Source organism: Coregonus lavaretus, assembly GCF_964263955.1.
Source record: "Coregonus lavaretus genome assembly, contig: HAP1_SCAFFOLD_836, whole genome shotgun sequence".
NCBI lineage: Eukaryota > Metazoa > Chordata > Actinopteri > Salmoniformes > Salmonidae > Coregonus > Coregonus lavaretus.
In genome coordinates, this window is record NW_028161537.1 from 90,288 (window position 1) to 114,771 (window position 24,484).

Sequence of the window (24,484 nt, forward strand, 5' to 3'; positions counted from 1 at the left end):
GCCCCAGGCTGACGCGCCAGATAAAGTGAAACCTGTAGCAGGAAGCCGCTACATTTAGTAGTTTTACCGTCATAGCGCTCCGGTAGGGCGAGGGTTCCCGCAGAAATGGGTGATGGCACGGGAACAGGTGGATTGGGGGCACTCGCCACTCCCTGGGGTCGAACCGGAGCACTGGGCAGATTATGCATAGTTTGGAGCACTTCCTGCATGGTGGCGTTCAACTGGGCAAGCTGCTGCTGGTCGAGGCACCGGGAAACTCCTGCTGCATCCATTTTCATTTGGTGTGTGATTCTGTGACGAGTACTGAGTATACGAAGAGGCAGGACGCAGATAAAGGAATTAACAAGGTCAAGGTTTACTTAACAATGAGAACAAGAAATAACAAACATAGAGTAAACGACACAAAGCTTAACAATCACACACAACATCATACCGAACAGTCCAGGGCTAAATAGGGGTGGTGATGAGATGATGAGGTGCAGGTGCGCTGGAGGTGATTAGGGTGTGTTGGGTTTACATTCCAGTGTTGCCGAGGTGGTGCGCTCAGACCGGTGGCTCAGTAGACCGGCGAATCAGAGCGCCGGAGGGGAGTTACGGGAGGAGACGTGACACTATCTGAGTAAGTCTGCAAAGAGCAAGTGTTTGGCATTGAGACAAAGTGCAGCATTAGGGAGAAAAATAATACTAACTGCTATCATATATATTTTTTTGAATAACCGCTATCATAAAATGGATCTACTATCACCCTGAATGTAGAGTGCAGTACGTACTCACCTTTTGATAACCAAAGACCTTGACTAGAATGGCATAAGGTTGGCTGGATAGAAATGCTAATATGCAAACAGAAAGTGGTGCAATGGCCCAGGCTTAGTCCTCCTAATGTTTAATATTCCATGGGGCTCTTTGGTCTCCCACTGTAATACAGTGTACATTATACTGTACATCACAGAGACACAACAGCTGCCGCCCCTGTCCAGAGACTAATTAATGATAATGCGTATGTAACACACGGGAGCAACCAACGTCTTAGATCGTTAGACCGAGGGCCGACACTTTTACTCACTCCATGTCACACTAGATTGGCTGGACATGCTTGATTGTACATTTATTCTCGGTTGGAATGTATGCCAGGAAATGAACACACCTAATTAAAATATTTTACAATCGGTTCAATCAGGTGTGTTAGTTACCCATGTGGCTCTCCAAGACCAAGGTTGGTTATTTACATTTTAGTAGACCAGAGCGACTTACAGGAGCAATTATGGTTAAGTGCCTTGCTCAAGGGCACATCAACAGATTTTTCAACTAGTCAGCTCGGGGATTAGAACCAGCGACCTTTCGGTTACTGGCACAACACTCTTAACCACTAAGCTACCTGCCTCCCATAACTGAAGGCGCAGTTTCACTTAACAATGGATGGACTTCCTAATTTGTATGCCAGAGTATGATTGTCTGCATTTTTTTGTTCTTTCTTTCAAAGCAGCATCTGAGCCAGATAGCAAGCAGTGACATTAATGAATCAATGACGTGCCGACCAGTGTTGGGAAAAGTACCCAATTGTCATACTTGAGTAAATGTAAAAATACCTTAATAGAAAATGACTCAAGTAAAAGTGGAAGTCACCCAGTAAAATACTACTTGAGTAAAATTCTAAAAGTATTTGGTTTCTAAATATACTTACAGTGAGGGAAAAAAAGTATTTGATCCCCTGCTGATTTTGTACGTTTGCCCACTGACAAAGAAATTATCAGTCTATAATTTTAATGGTAGCTTTATTTGAACAGTGAGAGACAGAATAACAACAAAAATCTTCTCCAAGTCATTAAGGTTTCGAGCCTGACGTTTGGCAACTCGAACCTTCAGCTCCCTCCACAGATTTTCTAAGGGATTAAGGTCTGGAGACTGGCTAGGCCACTCCAGGACCTTAATGTGCTTCTTCTTGAGCCACTCCTTTGTTGCCTTGGCCGTGTGTTTTGGGTCATTGTGATGCTGGAATACCCATCCACGACCCATTTTGAATGCCCTGGCTGAGGGAAGGAGGTTCTCACCCAAGATTTGATGGTACATGGCCCCGTCCATCAACCCGTCCATCGTCCCTTTGATGCGGTGAAGTTGTCCTGTCCCCTTAGCAGAAAAACACCCCCAAAGCATAATGTTTCCACCTCCATGTTTGACGGTGGGGAAGGTGTTCTTGGGGTCATAGGCAGCATTCCTCCTCCTCCAAACACAGCGAGTTGAGTTGATGCCAAAGAGCTCGATTTTGGTCTCATCTGACCACAACGCTTTCACCCAGTTCTCCTCTGAATCATTCAGATGTTCATTGGTAAACTTCAGACGGGCCTGTATATGTGCTTTTTTGAGCAGGGGGACCTTGCGGGCGCTGCAGGATTTCAGTCCTTCACGGCGTAGTTTGTTACCAATTGTTTTCTTGGTGACTATGGTCCCAGCTGCCTTGAGATCATTGACAAGATCCTCCCGTGTAGTTCTGTGCTGATTCCTCACCATTCTCATGTTCATTGCAACTCCACGAGGTGAGATCTTGCATGGAGCCCCAGGCCGAGGGAGATTGACAGATCTTTTGTCTTTCTTCCATTTGCGAATAATCGCGCCAACTGTTGTCACTTTCTCACCAAGCTGCTTGGCGATGGTCTTGTAGCCCATTCCAGCCTTGTGTAGGTCTACAATCTTGTCCCTGACATCCTTGGAGAGCTCTTTGGTCTTGGCCATGGTGGAGAGTTTGGAATCTGATTGATTGATTGCTTCTGTGGACAGGTATCTTTTATACAGGTAACAAACTGAGATTAGGAGCACTCCCTTTAAGAGTGTGCGCCTAATCTCAGCTTGTTACCTGTATAAAAGACACCTGGGAGCCAGAAATCTTTCTGATTGAGAGGGGGTCAAATACTTATTTCCCTCATTAAAATGCAAATCAATTTATAACATTTTTTACATGCGTTTTTCTGGATTTTTTTATTGTTATTCTGTCTCTCACTGTTCAAATAAACCTACCATTACAATTATAGACTGATCATTTCTTTGTCAGTGGGCAAACGTACAAAATCAGCAGGGGATCAAATACTTTTTTCCCTCACTGTAAGTATCAAAGGTAAATGTAATTGCTAAGATATACTTAAGTATCAAAAGTAAACGTATAAATAATTTCAAAGTCCTTATATGAAGCAAACCAGACGGCAACATTTTCTTGTTTTTTTAAATATACGAATAGCCAGGGGCACACACAAAGCATTTGTGTTTGGTGAGTCCGCCAGATCAGAGGTAGTAGGGATGACCAGGGATGTTCTCTTGATAAGTGTATGAATTTGACAATTTTCCTGTCCTGCTAATTATTCAAAATGTAACTTTTGGGTCTTAGGGAAAATGTATGGAGTAAATATTAAAGTAAGATTAAATACATTATTTTCTTCAGGAATGTAGTGAAGCAAAAGTAAAAGTTGTCAAAAATATAAATAGTAAAGTAATGTACAGATACCCCAAAAAACTACTTAAGTAGCACTTTAAAGTATTTTTACTTAAGTACTTTACACCACTGGTGGCGACAGAGGAGAAACCAGCAAACCAGCAGACACTCAGGGCCCAGAGGACCAGAGCTGACCATGCGTAGTCCAGAGGGACACTAGCACTAAGTTTATAGAAATGTCCTGATACTTCCCCAAACAGTGGCTAAACTGCAATACAATCCTCAGGGATAGACCCCCTGTGACTTTGATCTCCATTTGAAAGAGACACTGACTTCCATCTCTTTTCACTCCTAATCTATCTTCTGGTACAAACCACAACTTGATCAATAGAATGAAATTCCACTCTAAACAAACAAATTGTGTTATGTACATTTAGGTATTTTCAAAGGTAGACCAAGGATGGTGTAAGACCTCTACTAAGGGTCCATGACACAGCGAAGGAAGGAGACTAAAAGCATGCAGCATCTTTATATGTACAGTTGAAGTCGGAAGTTTACATAGACCTTAGCCAAATACATTTAAACTCAGGTTTTCACAATTCCTGACATTTAATCCTAGTAAAAATTCCCTGTCTTAGGTCAACTTTTCTATAGGATTGAGGTCAGGGTTTTGTGATGGCCACTCCAATACCTTGACTTTGTTGTCCTTAAGCCATTTTGCAACAACTTTGGAAGTATGCTTGGGGTCATTGTCCATTTGGAAGACCCATTTGCGACCAAGCTTTAACTTCCTGACTGATGTCTTGAGATGTTGCACCACTCCCTCCTGCAGCAAAGCACCCCCACAGCATGATGCTGCCACCCCTGTGCTTCACGGTTGGGATGGTGTTCTTCGGCTTGCAAGCTTCCCCCTTTTTCCTCCAGACATAACAATGGTCATTATGGCCAAACAGTTCTATTTTTGTTTCATCAGACCAGAGGACATTTCTCCAAAAAATACGATCTTTCTCCCCATGTGCAGTTGCAAACCGTAGGCTGGCTTTTTTATGGCGGTTTTGGAGCAGTGGCTTTTTCCTTGCTGAGCGGCTTTCAGGTTATGTCGATATAGGACTCGTTTTACTGTGGATATAGATACTTTTGTACCTGTTTCCTCCAGCATCTTCACAAGCTCCTTTGCTGTTGTTCTGGGATTGATTTGCACTTTTCGCACCAAAGTACGTTCATCTCTAGGAGACAGAATGCGTCTCCTTCCTGAGCGGTATGATGGCTGCGTGGTCCCATGGTGTTTATACTTGCGTACTGTTGTTTGTACAGATGAACGTGGTACCTTCAGGCATTTGGAAATTGCTTCCAAGGATGAACCAGACTTTTTTTTCTGAGGTCTTGGCTGATTTCTTTTGATTTCCCATGATGTCAAGCAAAGAGGCACTGCGTTTGAAGGTAGGCCTTGAAATACATCCACAGGTATACCTCCAATTGACTCAAATTATGTCAATTAGCCTATCAGAAGCTTCTAAAGTCATGACATCATTTTCTGGAATTTTCCAAGCTGTTTAAAGGCACAGTCAACTTAGTGTATGTAAACTTCTGACCCACTGGAATTGTGATACAGTGAATTATAAGTGAAATAATCTGTCTGTAAACAATTGTTGGAAAAATTACTTGTGTCATGCACAAAGTAGATGTCCTAACCGACTTGCCAAAACTATAGTTTGTTAACAAGAAATTTGTGGAGTGGTTGAAAAATGAGTTTTAATGAGTCCAACCTAAGTGTATGTAAACTTCCGACTTCAACTGTAGGCTAGGGGTTAGAGTTAGGGGTTAAGGTTAAGGTTAAGGTTAGGAGTTAGGGTTAGGGGGGGAGTTTAGAAGTTGCTAATTAGCTAAAATGCTAAAGTTGTCTGTGATGCGATTCGAACACGCAAACTTTGGGTTGCTAGATGTTTGCGTTATACACCCATCCATCCATCCATCCATCCATCCATCCATCCATCCATCCATCCATCCATCCATCCATCCATCCATCCATCCATCCATCCATCCATCCATCCATCCATCCATCCTCCCCAAACAGCCTCCCTCCTTTTGTAACTATGTTACTTTTGCTTGTTAAGTTTACTATTTTACGTCTAGTCTTTGAGGCCAGGCTGATCACTCCTTTTGTTTTTGGCTTAACTAACCTTCTGTCTTATGTAACCATACCAAACGTAACATATCATACTAATTTGAGTGTTACAGATTTACATTTACTATGTTACCTCTAGTCTTTGAGCCCATTCATCCTCCCCGACCAGCCTCCCTCCTTTTGTTTTTGGTTTAAGTAACCTTCTCTCTAATGTAACCATACCAAACGTAACATATCATCCTAATTTGAGTGTCACAGATTTACTTTTACTATGTTACATCTAGTCTTTAAGGGCAGGCTGATCCCCCCACACTTCCAAACACAATCCAATTCCAGCCCATTCTCCAATCTGCTCTTTGTTTTGTAAATTAATTACATCGGAATGGTGGAAAAACAAGCAGGCATGTTTCTCCATGCTCTTTGTCTCTGACTTTTCCGTGCTGTTTCTGTGTAGTGAGACTTAATTGTCCAGAGTGAGAGCCAGCCAGCCATTAGGCCGCACATCATCAACAGACTTAGAATTAAACAGGCAGTGAATCCACCAATCTGGAGGCTGCCTGGGAGAGAATTGGCTGTTTAGATGCAAAGTGGGCCAATTCATGTAAGACAGAGGCCTCTCCACATGGAAAAACAACTAGCCAGTTGGTACACGGATGGAAATTGAAGAAGCTTTTAGCGTAGCTCATTGAAACCCTAAGGGGAGTCTAACAATCAAAGCTCATCAATGTTATTTTTCCTCATTGTGTGTGCAACTGCTGCAATATGTGTATGTGTTCTGAAAGAGCTGCAAAATCTGGACCCCTACAAATCAGCTGGGCTAGACAATCTGGACCCTTTATTTCTAAAATTAGCCACCGAAATTGTCGCAACCCCTATTACTAGCCTGTTCAACCTTTCGTATCGTCTGAGATCCCCAGAGATTGGAAAGCTGCCGCGGTCATCCCCCTCTTCAAAGGGGGTGACACTCTAGATCCAAACTGTTACAGACCTATATCCATCCTGCCCTGCCTTTCGAAAGTATTTGAAAGCCAAGTTAACAAACAGATCACCGACCATTTCGAATCACACCGTACCTTCTCCGCTATGCAATCTGGTTTCCGAGCTGGTCATGGGTGCACCTCAGCCACGCTCAAGGTCCTAAACAATATTATAACCGCGATCGATAAAAGACAGTACTGTGCAGCCGTCTTCATCGACCTGGCTAAGGCTTTCGACTCTGTCAACCACTGCATTCTTATTGGCAGACTAAATAGCCTTGATTTCTCAAATGACTGCCTCACCTGGTTCACCAACTACTTCTCAGATAGAGTTCAATGTGTCAAATCGGAGGGCCTGTTGTCTGGACCTCTGGTAGTCTCTATGGGGGTGCCACAGGGTTCAATTCTCGGGCCGACTCTATTCTCTGTGTATATCAATGATGTCGCTCTTGCTGCTGGTGACTCTCAGATCCACCTCTACGCAGACGACACCATTTTGTATACATCTGTCCCTTCATTGGACACTGTGTTAACAAACCTCCAAACGAGCTTCAATGCCATACAACACTCCTTCCGTAGCCTCCAACTGCCCTTAAACGCTAGTAAAACTAAATGAATGCTCTTCAATCGAACGCTGGTTGCACCCTTCCGCCTGACTAGAATCACTATTCTTGGCGGGTCTGACTTAGAATATGTGAACAACTACAAATACCTAGGTGTCTGGTTAGACCGTAAACTCTCCTTCCAGACTCACATTAAGCATCTCCAATACAAAGTTAAATCTAGAATCAGCTTCCTATTTTGCAACAAAGCCTCCTTCACTCATGCTGCCAAACATGCCCTCGTAAAACTGACTATCCTACCGATCCTTGACTTTGGCGATGTCATTTACAAAATAGCCTCCAACACTCTACTCAGCAAATTGGATGTAGTCTATCACAGTGCCATCTGTTTTGTTACCAAAGCCCCATATACTACCCACCATTGTGACCTGTACGCTCTCGTTGGCTGGACCTCACTACATATTCGTCGCCAAACCCACTGGCTCCAGGTCAACTATAAATCACTGCTAGGCAATTCCCCGCCTTATCTTAGCTCATTGGTCACCATAGCAACACCCACCCTTAGTATGCGCTCCAGCAGGTATATCTCACTGGTCATCCCCAAAGCCAACACCTCCTTTGGCCGCCATTCCTTCCAGTTCTCTGCTGCCAATGACTGGAACGAACTGCAAAAATCTCTGAAGCTGGAGACTGTTATCTCCCTCACTAACTTTAAGCATCAGTTGTCAGAGCAGCTTACCGATCACTGCACCTGTACACAGCCCATCTGTAATTAGCCCACCCAACTACCTCATCCCCATATTGTTATTTATTTTGCTCATTTGCACCCCAGTATCTCTATTTGCACATCATCTTCTGCACATCTATCACTCCAGTGTTAATACTAAATTGTAATTATTTTGCACTATGGCCTATTTTTTGCCTTACCTCCATAACTTACTACATTTGCACACACTGTATATAGATTTTTATGTTGTGTTATTGACTGTACGTTTTGTTTATCCCATATGTAATTCTGTGTTGTTGTTGTTTTTATTGCACTGATTTGCCTTATCTTGTCCAGGTCGCAGTTGAAAATGAGAAATTGTTCTCAACTGGCTTACCTGGTTAAATATAGGTTAAATAAAAAATAAATAAAAATAAATGTGTCTATCACCATCGGCTGTACATAGATGCACTATGATTGCAACATTCAGACAGTAAAGTCATGTGAGACATTTCTTTATGAAATGTAAAAATAATGTATTATGTGTACAAATAAACAAAACGAAGAGACAAAACAATATTGTTTGTTGAATTTAGCGTGGTGGCTGATGAACCTCAAATATTGAGGACAAAGAATTGACAGAAATAATTTAGCAGAAAAATTTGTTGAATGGATGAATGGGTTGCATTTACTCAGCACTTTTCATTTCCTAAGTCTCCAAGCGCTTTGCATTGAGGGGTAACTCAATTCATGCACCACCTATGTGTAGGATCTTATTGTGGAGACAAATGTTGCCAGGTCTGTCATGCTGTAGTTGCTTTTGATTATGAGAACCAGAGGACAAAATAATAATGTCTGTGTATTTGTCAGGTAAATCAACATGATGACAAACGTGGCCTTCCAGCTTGTTGTATATGTAATTCCACATATATTACAAACAACACTATACAGTGGACTGCATAGACATTTCTGCTGATGCCATTGAAAGCAACACAAGACGAGTTGTAGAACTCTGACTTGCTGCTTAGACACAAACTGCAGTGCTGTACCATGATGAGAGAAAATGTATCAGAGAGAATGTGAGATAGAAAGAGATGGAGATATAAGGAGAGCGAAAGAGAGTGAGAGAGTAGATAGTACAGAGCAGAGAGAACGACTGTGGAGAGTGGAGCGAGACGAGGGATACACATTTTTTTTGCCACACTGACATATTAAACAGCCTCTCTCGGAGGTTAATAGAAAGTTACACAATTTTCAGTCTGGCAGAAAACTATCGCTGCATCCGTGGCCCCTCACCACCTGCTATAAACAAACAGAAAAACAAGCTCCACAGTCCCTTTATATGACAGACCCCGCTTAGCTCAGTCCAGGACTGAGAGGACCAGCAGCACCAATGAAAACACAGCGATGGGCGATGACTCGGTAACGGCTGGTATCAAGTACTGGGGATTAAAGGAAAAGTTAACTTCTGAAAAATGAGGTCATCACAATGGTGATACTGGTGAATCGTGAATGTGCCAGGCTTTCTGTCCATGTCCTCTATCCTTCATCAGAGTGCTGTGCTAATCAAACGGGTGTTGAGGTGGTGGCACAAAGGCATGGGCATGGCAAAATGGACTGGGGATGAGAATTATGTGTATCTGGCCAGACAAGAAAAACTCTTGACCCTGTGGAGCGTGAACCAGGGCTGTTGCTGCTCCATCCTGCATGGGCCCTAGATCAGTCTCCCCAGAGTGGTGATCCACAGCCCAGAAAGAGGGCTATGGCTGGGAGGTGTGGTTGGAGCAGCTGCTCCAGGGAGGCCTCCCCATGCTCCCCTCTCACCCCATTAGAGAGCAGACTCTCCCAGTCAGGGCCAGCAGAGCAGGGTGGCCTGGCATGGAGCCCAGAGCAGCCAGGCTTGTGTTTGAATAGGAGGACTACCTCTGACTCTCAGGTCAAAATGCTGGGTAACCTTTCTGCCCAGGGTTTAAAAATGCAGCAGCAGCAAGCAGAGGTGGTTGGGGAGAAGACAAGGTTCCTGTAACCCTGCGTGTCTCGTCTGTCTCTGACACGCACCAATGCATGAAGGTTAGACTCCGGGCATACAGTCTGAATCTGTATGCCCCACTTATCTCTCTTCCTGCTCTTAATGAGGAGGGTTTAACAGTATGAGTGAGTTTTACAGGCAGACCTGGAATAAGGACAGTGTTGCTAATTACCATTACTGCTGACACCTGATGTTAGTGAAGTTCACCTTATGAGTCCACTCCAGAACAGTACAATGTGATGAATTTAAGGGGGGGACCCAGATAGGACTACTGCCAATATATCTATGTTTATCCCATTAACTTTGTCATTCTGTGCTGCAATGGCAAGGAGTGCACAGTATACCTTAATCTATCTTAATCTAGACCAGAGTTTCACTTGCATTTGAACATCCCCATTTAACACTACGAGGAGTTCTAAATGCTGGCAGACAAGCACTCGGTCTCAGAGGGAGAGTGGGAGTCTGATGAGACATGGCCTAATGTTTGAATCTGTTTGGTCTGGCATCAAGCCTGCTCTGTCACTGGACTCTGACTCCTACAGCTAGCTACTTCCTTTACTGTCCTTTTAAGACACAGAATTGCGATTTCTAAACACTCGTAAAAAGACAGCCTGAAGGGGAGCAGAGACCTCACCAACTCTGTAATTTAAACACAACCAACTCCAGTCTCTGAACTGACACTTATTGTTTCCTCCCCAAGAGTTAATTGTGAATCTGCCCAGCAGGCCTGTGTATGTGAGTGTGTGTGTGTGACCATTCTCCCATGTCTGTGTGTGTGTGTGTCCCTTCAACCACCACCTCCTCTCCACATTCATTTTCACAGTCTCACTGTAACCCTTCCTTGACATGTCATCCAGTACTGTGGGGCTTCGGAGCAATTAAATACAACATAAATCTGACAATCAGACACCTGCTCTTCTGCATCCATGGATCTCCAGGCCTGTCCTCAATCACGCTCCATACAGTCTATGTCCTTGAGGCCATCTAAGGAACATGAGACAGCAACACCTTGCAGTGGACTGTGGACTGTTTCATAGGCTGTAGAACTAATGTAGCTTGGGCCAAAATGTAGATAGATATTTGATGATGGTAAAATCAAAGTTTTATGCAGGAACTTAGCTGGATCACTTTCGCCATGATATCACATCCCACTTGCATCTATTTTGATAAAGGTTAGGACCCTTAATATAGCCACTCAGCGTCTAGAACATATGCAGTCGGACACACAAGACATCCCAATTGCTTTGAGTAGCCACACTGATGGACCTCGAAGTGCAACTTCTGAATAAACCGCTTTGTGATTTATTTATTTATCATATTAAACTCCACTGTGAAACATCAACCTGTCCTCATGGTTTATTCATGGTTTTAGACAAGGAGGGGAGGCATACAGCGCTATAAATATCTGACTCACCGTTGAGGATTACCTAGCAAAAAGCAGCCTCAGACGACATGGCTCACAGGGCTTGAGCTCCAGACTAACACTCCAGATATTCAGAGAAACACAGTGGAAATGTATGTCAAACTCTACAGTCTAGTGCTAAGTACTGTATGACATGGCATTGAGGTGAATGGTACACATGTGTCATCTAATGTAGTGTATGGCCCTGGTGTCACCACTCTCCTTTGCTGATGCCACCCCTATCCTGTGCTGATGTCACCTCTCTACTGTGCAGGAAGTGACAGCGTCATTGGTTCCAGGCGGGCACCTTGAGGCGGTTGCACTTGAATACTAAACATGCCCTCAATTGAACTATCTCAGGTAGAGAAGAAAAGAACAGTGGGGCACTCAGAAACTAACAACATGCAAGGATGGAAGGAAGGGAGAAAGAGAAGGCGAGAGAAGGGGAGGAGAGAGACCGCTAGCTTGGAGTTAGCTACGTGGACTAACACCGTAGCAGATCGACCACTGTGAGGGAAAATGAAGGCGCCTGACTAAAATGCCACAGCTTGTAATTACCGGCCTGTCATTATAGCCCCACATGGAGAAAAACCCTATTATTCCAGCACACTTCTAATCAAATACAATAATCAATGCCCCAAGAGCACAGTCATAAAAAAAAAAAAAAAAAAAAAAAAGACACAAGCAGGTAGGGAGGAGGACTTACAATGGTGAAGTTCATGACCTTTAGTATCCAGATGGTTAAAGCAAGGTTGACCAGGATCAGGATCATTAACAGGAGCACGAAGAAGTAAAGGCAACGTTTCCGCCAGCCGTAAATCCCCACTTTGTACACATGTGGTTTCTCTGAGCTCTGGACATTGTTCCTATGAGTACACTGTTCTTGGGTCATCTGCAAGAGAAGAAGAAGAGGATAAGTGACTTCCTGAAAGTAAAGCAGATGCATTCTGAAACCATCACACTCCCAAAACCATATATTCTGGCCCTACTGTTGAAGCCATAGTCAGCCATTGAGTTTGAGCACAATAAAATACAGTTTAGTTAGGAATCAAACTGATTCATTGTCCCATAAGCTTTCTATATCTCCATTACTCCTTCTCTGCATCATTGATGTGCTGATAGTGTCCATTAATGTTGATTCTAATTGTCCGCCTGTAAAGTGGGAGAAGACATTGTTCACTTCAAGCACCATAATAATAGCCTTATAACTCTGTACAAAATACAATTTATTGTCTACAGAGCTTGGAGTGGCTGGCTCCGCCACCAAAGCCAATCACATTTGACAACCACACACATTCACCGCTAACTGAAACAAATGACACGAGACAGCGCCTGTGAAAACTCTAAAGCCAGTCAGCAAAGAAATCTGATTGTACTGTTGCATTTCAAACAGGACCAAATACTCAATTACATTCGATTAAGTTTTGTTTACCACTTATTGCACATCTCCAGATTAGCATCTAATCTTACATTTTCCAAAGTAAACTTTGAGTTTAGAGCAGAACTGTACAAACACAGACTAAGAGCTCGATTAATTGAATAAGGGTGTTAGTACTGGCTCGGACCAAGGCTTGCAGACACTGTTGCTCTCTAGAACTAGGGCTGGGGACCACCAGTGCACTACACAAGAGCAACACACAACCTACACTAGGAGGTAGAGTGTCCCTTTCAGTGACTCTCACCAGGTGGGCTGGTGATATAACAAAAATGAATGTGGATACAGCTGTCAGCATCCCGAGGTGGTGTGTACACACTGTACAGTACAGAAACAAATAGACAGTGAGAGACAGTATCTACACACAGTAGCATTACCGTAAAACATCACTGTTGCAGTATTAACCATAAACCTGTTGGAGGCCATTGGTAAATAATATCTTTGTGTGAGCCCCTGGAGTGTCATCTTACTGTACATCAGCCACATAAACCTCATGTCATATTACACACTGAGTTTGCACAGAGTCAACTCATATAAACAGTCAACAGCGACATCTCTCACCATGCATTCCAGATGGGAAGAACTCCCACATACAGTATGATCGGAAAAATTGAGGCAGCTTACAGATTAATTCATGGTATTTTACACCCATAAAGGGACTGGTGGACAGAAGGAAAAACTGATGTTCCAGGAAAAATACATGGACATTTGGAGGCCCACCAGAACACTGCCCTTTGAGAGCTTCCTCAGACTATCTAGGTACTGTCCAACGGGGGGACTCTGTTCTGTTAGTTAATGCCTAAAAAAAGCAGAGTGGCACAAAACAAAGTATATTTCCAATTAGAGGCAATCCAAGCATTGCTTAATGTTGTTGGTACTTCTCTCTTGCCAAATCACTGGGCATCTCTCCACTACGCTCTTTTATAAACAACATGTGGATCAGGTACCAGAATCTGTCAACTTATTCCCCAGTTCCCGATTCTGTCCAAATTTAAGGGGGAGTGTATTGTATATACACAATTCTGGGAAGAAAATATTATGCCATATGCCCCTTTTAACTAATTAACATTTTGGCATTCACAAGCAGTCCTAATCTTCATTTTCACCACACACGATTTCTAACAGCTATCTACGCCATATTCTCTCCTTTGCCTTATTGTCTTATTCCACGGAAACACTGTTCCACTTTACATAAAGTAGCTACAGTGGCTTGCGAAAGTATTTACCCAACTTGGCATTTTTCCTATTTTTTGCCTTACAACCTGGAATGAAAATGGATTTTTTGGAGGTTTGTATCATTTGATTTACACAACATGCCTACCAATTTGAAGATGCAAAAAATTTTTTTGTGTGAAACAAACAAGAAATAAGACAGAAACAGAAAACTTGAGTGTGCATAACTTTTCACCCCCCCAAAGTCAATACTTTGTAGAGCCACCTTTTGCAGCAATTACAGCTGCAAGTCTCTTGGGCTATGTCTCTATAAGCTTGGCACATCTAGCCACTGGGATTTTTGCCCATTCTTCAAGGCAAAACTGCTCCAGCTCCTTCAAGTTGGATGGGTTCCGCTGGTATACAGCAATCTTTAAATCATACCACAGATTCTCAATTGGATTGAGGTCTGGGCTTTGACTTGGCCATTCCAAGACTTTTAAATGTTGCCCCTTAAACCACTCAAGTGTTGCTTTAGCAGTGTGCTTAGGGTCATCGTCCTGCTGGAAGGTGAACCTCCGTCCCAGTCTCAAATCTCTGGAAGACTTAAACAGGTTTCCCTCAAGAATTTCGCTGTATTTAGCGCCATCCATCATTCCTTCAATTCTGAACAGTTTCCCAGTCCTTGCCAATGAAAAACATCCCCACAGCATGATGCTGCCACCACCATGCTTCACTGTGGGGATGGTGTTCTCGGGGTGATGAGAGGTGTTGGGTTTGTGCCTGACATTTTCCTTGATGGCCAAAAAGGTCAATTTTAGTCTCATCTGACCAGAGTACCTTCTTCCATATGTTTGGGGAGTCTCCCACATGCCTTTTGGCGAACACCAAACGTGTTTGCTTATTTTTGTCTTTAAGCAATGGCTTTTTTCTGGCCACTCTCCGTAAAGCCAAGCTCTGTGGAGTATACGGCTTAAAGTGGATACTCCAATCTCCGCTGTGGAGCTTTGCAGCTCCTTCAGTGTTATCTTTGGTCTCTTTGTTGCCTCTCTGATTAATGCCCTCCTTGCCTGGTCATAGGATCACAGTCAACAACTTTAAGGAGCGTTGAGTCTGCTCCAAATCTAACAATGTGTTCTCTCAATGAGTCATAAGTAACTGAGCTCCAGCTCCAGCTACACAATCAACAGAATGAATTGAAGGCGTGAATGAAGCCTATCATTAACCACTGCTGTCTGCAGGGCACAATGAATACTTTAAGAGCTCAACATGCTCTGTGTTCTTCATCTCTTGCAAATACAGTAGGAGAGCCAACTTTTCAAAATGGCCACTCCTTGCTTATCAAAAAGCTTACAAACCTGATTAAGGAAACTTGGGAAGGTGTGTGAGTGTGTCCCTCCCTGGCTTTATTTGGCTTAGAATGCCCTCCAACATAATTAGATAAGATAAGATCTCTGAATATCATTGTCTAATGGTGTTCTGATTATCTCAGGGCCCATGTACTGAAGTCACTCGCTCTGAAGTTCAAACCTCATCTAAAATTCTGTATTCATGTTCAAGAACAGAGGGTGACATACCAGTGGATTCAAAGACTCAAGTTCAACTTGATTTAAGAAGGAAGAACAACCTGGTCTCAGAGCATTTTGTATTATTCTGTACGACATGTATGATATCTTACATTTGGTATGGTTAGATAAGACAGATGGTTACTTAAGGCCAAAACGAAAGGAGGGTGGTTGGGCGGGCGTAATAACACAAACATCTAGCAATCCAAAGGTTAAGAGTTTGAATCTCATCATGGACAACTTTAGCATTTTAGCTAATTAACAACTTTTCAACTACTTACTACTTTTTAGCTACTTTGCTACGACTTAACATGTTAACTAACCCTTCCCCTAACTCTAACCTTAACTATTTTAGCTAACCCTTCACCTAACCCTAACCCTTTTAGCTAACCCTTCCCCTAACCTTAACCCCGTAACCTAACTCCTAAACTTAACCCTAACCTTAACCCTATCCCTAACCCCTAGCCTAGTTAACATTAGCGAGCTAGCTCACGTTAGCCACCTAGCTAGAATTCGTAACCTATTGTACGTTTTGCAAATTTGTAACATATAATTGTAATTCTTAACATATCATACGAAATGGTGATGGACATCCACAAATGAATACATACCATACGAAACATAACATCTCATACTAAATGGGTATCACGGATTTATGTACAGAATCCTACAAAATGCTCTGAGACCAGGTTGTGAAGAAACATCAGTACTGTTGCAGTACAGGCCAAATGTACTTCTCTTCATGTATTGATTTTAAGTCACCAAAGTTAACAAGCCCTACAATTGCCATAATATTATTTGATTGAGGTCTCGCTGCATATCTGAGCGACCACAAGCAGAGCAGAGTAGGTCTCAGCCAAACTATTTCAATCTGATTCAAACTGACACTACTTTTGGGAGGAATTACATGGGCTAGGGGTTGAGAGGAGCAGCGCCCCGTTGTGATTAAGACATGGGCAGAGAGAGAGCGCGAGAGAGCGAGAGAGAGAGAGAGAGAGAGAGAGAGAGAGAGAGAGAGAGAGATGGAGCAGAGAAACCCTCCCACAGATCAGCTTATAATGTGGTGACAGATCAGAGGGAGTCAAGCGCACTACACCCCTCGCCTCCTATCGCCTCCCTCCCTTGGGAAAAGACAGTGATGGCAAATTGCGTTTCTCTGCGCTGGAATCTCTTCTCTCTCTCGCAGTTTTTTGAATAATAGGTCACAACCACTGTGATGTGAAGTGTACAACAACTGCATCCAAGAAGAGGTCTCTGGAGTAGGGCTATGATGTGGAAAGCTGTATTGAAATGAGTCTGTTGCTCATTAATACTGTGACATTCACACATGTTGCCTAGCAGGAGATGGTGTACTGACATTTCAGCAAAATGTGGGCTTATAATCAAAATGGTACACAGTACATGCCATGCAAATACAGCACATGAAATGAAAATGTTATGAAAAATATAGAAAAAACTACCATCAACTATCTATGGACACCCACTGTTGTTTCATGCCCATCTCTTACATTAAATTGTTAGCATGGAGCCAGAGAATATGAAATACCTGGTCTCTCTCTCTCTCTCTCTCTCTCTCTCTCTCTCTCTCTCTCTCTCTCTCTCTCTCTCTCTCTCTCTCACACTACTGGAGGGTGTACAGGACACATAGCCCTCGATCATGTGGAGTATATAATTTTATAGTTTTCTGTAGAATACTCAGCCAGGTCGTTCAAGATTGAAGTTGAAATTGGATGTCTATCCCGAGGATGTCTGGAAATGCCTTCAAAACTGGCCACTAGGGGCAACAGTTAGCGCTATTAACATCAAGTATGCTTGGGTTTTGCTAGGGCATTGTGGATGGGGAAGGTTGTGTGTTCGATCCCAGTTGTGGACACAGTTTTTTTTTTACCCTATCCCAAACCTTAACCCTTACCTCAACCATTTGGAATGAGTGCCTAAACTTAATGTTTTAAACCTATCCTAAACCTTAACCCTTACCTCAACCATTCGGAATGAGTGCCTAAACTTAAGAAATAGAACAATACAGAGCAGCAGGAGCAACAAAAACACTGCGAAATTTGACATTTTGGAGCAACTACAAAATGTGATGTTTGGAGAACGTGGATGAACATCTTATTCTACAGTGAGACTGAGAGCTTGTTGAGAATACTACAGTACATACTACAGTATCATCCACAAAAAAAGAAACGTAGTAAATACGACAGTAATGTCCACAAAAACACTACAGTGTCCGCTAAAACACTACAGTTTTTTAAACTATAGAAATACTACAGTATTTAATTTGCATATACTGCTTTCCACCCATTCCCATCTCTAATATCACAATTTTGCCACCCAGGAGTGAGAAACTTACATGCCAAGTATAGACCATATACTGTGTTCCCTACAGGTTACAGAAAGAGCAGAAGCTCTGAACTATCCATTCAGACTCCAGTCTTACATACTTACCTACTGTGCATTCAGAAAGTATTCAGACCCCTTGACTTTTTCCACATTTTGTTACGTTACAACCTTTTTCTAAAATGGATTGAATTGTCATTTTTCCTCATCAATCTACAGTTTCTACGTTTTGAGAATGACACAGGTATTGGTCTTCACAAAGTTCGCTGCTTCAGTGTTATGAGATATTTTTGTCAGATGTTACTATGGTATACTGAAGTATAATTACAAGCATTCCATAAGTGTCAAAGGCTTTTATTGACAATTACATTAAGTTTATGCAAAGAGTCAATATTTTCAGTGTTGACCCTTCTTTTTCAAGACCTATGCAAACCGCCCTGGCATGCTGTTAATTAACTTCTGGGCCACATCCTGACTGATGGCAGCCCATTCTTGCATAATCAATGTTTGGAGTTTGTCAGAATTTGTGGGTTTTTGTTTGTCCACCCGCCTCTTGAGGATCGACCACAAGTTCTCAATGGGATTAAGGTCTGGGGAGTTTCCTGGCCATGGACCAAAAATTTCGATGTTTTGTTCCCCGAGACACTTAGTTATCACTTTTGCCTTATGGCAAGGTGCTCCATCATGCTGGAAAAGGCCTTGGTCGTCACCAAACTGTTCTTGGATGGTTGGGAGAAGTTGCTCTCAGAGCATGTGTTGGTACCATTCTTTAATTATGGCTGTGTTCTTAGGCAAAATTGTGAGTGAGCCCACTCCCTTGGCTGAGAAGCAAACCCACACATGAATGGTCTCAGGATGCTTTACTGTTGGCATGACACAGGACTGATGGTAGTGCTCACCTTGTCTTCTCCGGACAAAGTGTTTTCCGGATGCCCCAAACAATCGGAAAGGGGATTTATCAGAGAAAATGACTTTACCCCAGTCCTCAGCAGTCCAATCCCTGTACCTGATGTTTTTCCTGGAGAGAAGTGGCTTCTTTGCTGCCCTTCTTGACACCAGGCCATCCTCCAAAAGTCTTCACCTCACTGTGCGTGCAGATGCACTCACACCTGCCTGCTGCCATTCCTGATCAAGCTCTGCACTGGTGGTGCCCCGATCCCGCAGCTGAATGAACTTTAGGAGATGGTCCTGGCGCTTGCTGGACTTTCTTGGGCGCCCTGACACCTTCTTCACAACAATTGAACCTCTCTCCTTGAAGTTCTTGATGATCCGATAAATGGTTGATTTAGGTGCAATCTTACTAGCAGCAATATCCTTGCCTGTGAAGCCCTTTTTTGTGCAAATCAATGATGACGGCACGTGTTTCCTTGCAGGTGACCATGGTTAACAGAAGAAGAACAATGATTTCAATCACCACCCTCCTTTTAAAGCTTCCAGTCTGTTATTCTAACTCAATCAGCATGACAGAGTTATCTCCAGCCTTGTCCTCATCAAAACTCTCACCTGTGTTAACGAGAGAATCACTGACATGATGGCATCTGGTCCTTTTGTGGCAGGGCTGAAATGCAGTGGAAATGTTTTTTTGGGATTAAGTTCATTTTCATGGCAAAGAGGGACTTTGCAATTAATTGCAATTCATCTGATCACTCTTCATGACATTCTGGAGTATATGCAAATTGCCATCATCAAAACTGAGTTAGCAGACTTTGTGAAAATTAGTATTTGTGTCATTCTCAAAACCTTTGACCACGACTGTACACACAATACCCCATAATGACAAAGAAAAAACTGGTTTTTAGAAATGCTGATAAATGTATTTTTTTTTAAACCCCGGAAAAATCACATTTACATACAGTAACCGGTCAAAAGTTTGGACACACCTACTCATTCAAGGGTCTTTCTTTATTTTGACTATTTTCTACATTGTAGAATAATAGCGAAGACATCAAAACGATGAAATAACACATATGGAATAATGTAGTAACCAAAAAAGTGTTAAACAAATCAAAATATATTTATATTTGAGATTCTTCAAACTTCTTCTACACTCTTGGCATTCTCTCAACCAGCTTCATGAGGAATGCTTTTCCAACAGTCTTGAAGGAGTTCCCACATATGCTGAGCACTTGTTGGCTGCTTTTCCTTCACTCTGTGGTCCAACTCATCCCAAACCATCTCAATTGGGTTGAGGTCAGGTGATTGGGGAGGCCAGGTCATCTGATGCAGCACTCCATCACTCTCCTTATTGGTCAAATAGCCCTTACACAGCCTGGAGGTGTGTTTTGGGTCATTGTCCTGTTGAAAAACAAATGATAGTCCCACTAAGCCCAAACCAGATGAGATGGCGTATCGCTGCAGAATGCTGTGGTAGCCATGCTGCTTAAGTGTGCCTTGAATTGAATCACAGAATGTCACCAGCAAAGCACACCCACACCATCACACCTCCTCCTCCATGCTTCATGGTGGGAACCGCACATGTGGAGATCATCCGTTCACCTACTCTGCGTCTCACAAAGACACGGCGGTTGGAACCAAAAATCTCTAATTTGGACTCATCAGACGAAAGTACAGATTTCAACTGGTTTAATGTCCATTGCTCGTGTTTCTTGGCCCAAGCAATTCTCTTCTTATTATTGGTATCCTTTAGTAGTGGTTTCTTTGCAGAAATTTGACCATGAAGGCCTGATTCACATAGTCTCCTCTGAACAGTTGATGTTGAGATGTGTCTGTTATTTGAACTCTGTGAAACATTTATTTGGTCTGCAATCTGAGGTGCAGATAACTCTAATGAACTTATCCTCTGCTGCAGAAGTAACTCTGGGTCTTCCTTTCCTGTGGTGGTCATCATGAGAGCCAGTTTCATCATAGCACTTGATGGTTTTTGCGACTGCACTTAAAGAAACTTTCAAAGTTGTGACCTTCATGTCTTAAAGTGACGATGGACTGTCGTTTCCCTTTGCTTATTTGAGCTGTTCTTGCCAAAATATGGACTTGGTCTTTTACCAAATAGGGCTATCTTCTGTATAGCACCTCTATCTTGTCACAACACAACTGATTGGCTCAAGGAAATAAATTTACTTTTAACAAGGCACACCTGTTAAATGAAATGCATTCCAGGTGACTAACTGGTTGAGAGAATGCGAGTGTACAACGTTGCCATCAAGGCAAAGGGTGGCTACTTTGAAGAATATCAAATATCAAATATATTTTGATTTGTTTAACACTTTTTTGGTTACTACATGATTCCATATGTATTATTTCATAGTTTTGAGTCTTCTTGGGGATGACGCTACAAGCTTAGCACACCTGTATTCGAGGAGTTTTTCCCATTCTTCTCTGTAGATCCTCTCAAGCTCTGTCAGTTTGGATGGGGAGCGTCGCTGCACAACTATATTCTGGTCTCTCAATAGATGTTAGATCGGGTTCAAGTCCAGGCTCCGGCTGGGCCATTCAAGGACATTCAGAGACTTGTCCCAAAGCCTCTCCTGCGTTGTCTTGGCTGTGTGCTTATGGTCGTTGTCCTGTTGGAAGGGGAACCTTCGCCCCAGTCTGAGATCCTGAGCGCTCTGGAGCAGGTTTTCAACAAGGATCTCTCTGTACTTTGTTCCGTTCCTCTTTCCCTCAATCCTGACAAGTCTCACAGTCCCTGCCGCTGAAAAACATCCCCACAGCATGATGCTGTCACCCCCATGCTTCACCGTAGTGACGCTTGGCATTCAGGCCAAAGACTTCAATATTGGTTTCATCAGACAAGATAATCTTGTTTCTCATGGTCTGAGAGTCCTTTACGTGCCTTTAGGCAAACTCCATATGGGCTGTCATGTGCCTTTTACTGAGGAGTGGCTTCCGTCTGGCCACACTACGATGAAGGCCTGATTGGTGGAGTGCTGCAGAGATGGTTGTCCATCTGGAAGGTTCTCCCATCTCCACAGAGGAACTCTGGAGCTCTGTCAGAGTGGCCATCGGGTTCTTGGTCACCTCCCTGACCAAGGCCCTTCTCCCCCGATTGCTCAGTTTGGCCGTGCGGCCAGGCAAGCTCTAGGAACAGTTGGTGGTTCCAAACTTCTTCCATTTGAGAATGATGGAGGCCTCTGTGTTCTTGGGGACCTTCAATGCTGCAGAAATGTTTTGTGTACCCTTCCCCAGGTCTGTGCCTCGACACAATCCTGTCTCGGAGCTCTACGGACAATTTCTTCGACCTCATGGATTGGTTTTTGCTCTGACATGCACTGTCAACTGTGGGACCTTATATAGACAGGTGTGTGCCTTTCCAAATCATGTCCAATCAATTTAATTGACCACAGGTGGACTCCAATCAAGTTGTAGAAACATCTCAAGGATGATCAATGGAAACACAATGCACCTGAGTTCAATTTCGAGTCTCATAGCAAAGGGTCTGAATATTTATACCTGTTTTCGCTTTGTGATCATGGGGTATTGTGTGTAGATTGATGACAATTTAAGAAAAAATAATCAATTTTAGAATAAGGCTGTAACGTATTTTGTTTTTGAAAAAGGGAAGGAGTCTGAATACTTTCCAAATGCACTGTACATACCTACCTACAAGTTATGGTAAATTTGCTCTTTTAGTATTTATCCAGTAGATTTCCTCAAAGAAAAAGCTCCCAATTCTATGTCAAAGATAATAAAACAAAAACACTATAGTAAATACTACATTAATGTCCTCAAAAACACTACAGTAATTACTAGAGTATACCACAGTTATGTCCTCGAAAACACTACAGTAAATAATACATTATTCACTGTAGTGTTTTTGTGCAAAAACACTACAGTGACTACTACTGTAAAGTCCGCAAAAACACTACAGTAAATACTATAGTATATCAATATAGTAACACTACAGTATTTATACCATAGTATACTATAGTGAAAAAAATACTTCAACCCAGGTCGGCTGTCATATTTCAAGAATATACAGAATATGTTACAGTCTGCATGCAGGTCATGCTTTGTATACATTACAGACTGTTATTACACTTTGCAAAATTGCAGAATGCAATATATTATTGTAATATAAATAGCAGAATGCAATATATTCACAGGCCAAATGTCTTGTGGGACATGATACCCTTATTTGAGAAGGGCATGGCTGTCTTGTATGGCTCAGTTGGTAGAGGATAGTGCTTGCACCGCCAGGGTTTGATTCCCAGGGCCAGCCATACGTAAAATGTATGCACGCATGACTGTAAGTCGCTTTGGATAAAAGCGTCTGCTAAATGACATATATTATTCTTCCCTCTACCTTATCCTTTACCTATAGCTCTTTAGTAGGCACAGTACCATCCCGCACTGGAGACAGTTTCTATACAGTGATACCATTACTTTTAGTACCAATCAGTCATTCTGCTCAATAACAGGACTTTGCAGACTAAAGTAGACAAAGAGAGAGAAGCCAGAGTTTTCCCCGTACTCAGGAGGAACTGTCAGGAGGGAGAAGGACTGAGAGGGGCCTTAGACAACACATGCAACTCTACTTAGTATCCAGAGAGAGAAACACCTCTGAAAGCTTTGGTGTTATATGAGGAAAAGGACTGTACTCTACCTCAAGTGATCTGAATGAGACTCAAAAGTATTTTGCATTGCTTTAAAGACAGCACAGCAGTCAGGAAAACTGTGTATTGATTGTTTCAAAAGATAAAATAGAGCCTGTGCAGGGAGATGACGCCTATTTAAAAGACATGAGGGGACTAGTTGTAGTTAGGGAATTAATATTAAAGGAAGTGATCAATATGACTCAATTAATGCCTTCATCATAAAACCTTTACATTTGCTGGAGCCCATTCCAAGGGGTTAGTGACTCTTCAGGACCATTGGATTTGACTGCTGCTCCCCAATTATATTTTATAGTGAGTTGGTGCACCCTAATGAAGGCCTAATGATCTGGAGAGTGACAAGAAACAACCCTCCATGCAACCATGGAGGAGCTGCTTGCACAATGTCAAGCCAGGACATATGTTGCTCATCAAACTGCCAGAACTAAACAAAAAGGAAAATAAAAGTTCAAGAACTCTCGATATGCCCGTTTTTAAATGTCTCTCAAGACACTGGCGTATAAATATCAACAACACTAATATAGAGAGTTGTGGAAAGCCGTTTTCACAGGAAGTACTTTTGCAGCATCTTGCCAAACTCGACTGGGAAGCACTGGGCATCATGTGGTAACTATTCCACACATTATCACTCAACATACAGTGGGGAGAACAAGTATTTGATACACTGCAGATTTTGCAGGTTTTCCTACTTACAAAGCATGTAGAGGTCTGTAATTTTTATAATAGGTACACTTCAACTGTGAGAGACGGAATCTAAAACAAAAATCCAGAAAATCACATTGTATGATTTTTAAGTAATTCATCTGCATTTTATTGCATGACATAAGTATTTGATCACCTACCAACCAGTAAGAATTCCGGCTCTCACAGACCTGTTAGTTTTTCTTTAAGAAGCCCTCCTGTTCTCCACTCATTACCTGTATTAACTGCACCTGTTTGAACTCATTACCTGTATAAAAGACACCTGTCCACACACTCAATCAAACAGACTCCAACCTCTCCACAATGGCCAAGACCAGAGAGCTGTGTAAGGACATCAGGGATAAAATTGTAGACCTGCACAAGGTTGGGATGGGCTACAGGACAATAGGCAAGCAGCTTGGTGAGAAGGCAACAACTGTTGGCGCAATTATTAGAAAATGGAAGAAGTTCAAGGTGACGGTCAATCACCCTCGGTCTGGGGCTCCATGCAAGATCTC

General features: G+C 42.6%; 1 protein-coding gene across 1 annotated transcript in view; it reads right to left on the bottom strand.

Moving 5' to 3' along the window:
• The window catches only part of LOC311120442 (delta-sarcoglycan-like), a 114,423-nt gene that overhangs the window by 87,105 nt on the left and 2,834 nt on the right, over positions 1 to 24,484 (bottom strand). Inside the window, exon 2 of the mRNA XM_084195034.1 lies at positions 11,927 to 12,112. Within this exon, the coding sequence (XP_084051160.1) occupies positions 11,927 to 12,112 (186 nt within the window). The remainder of the gene's footprint in view (positions 1 to 11,926; positions 12,113 to 24,484) is intronic.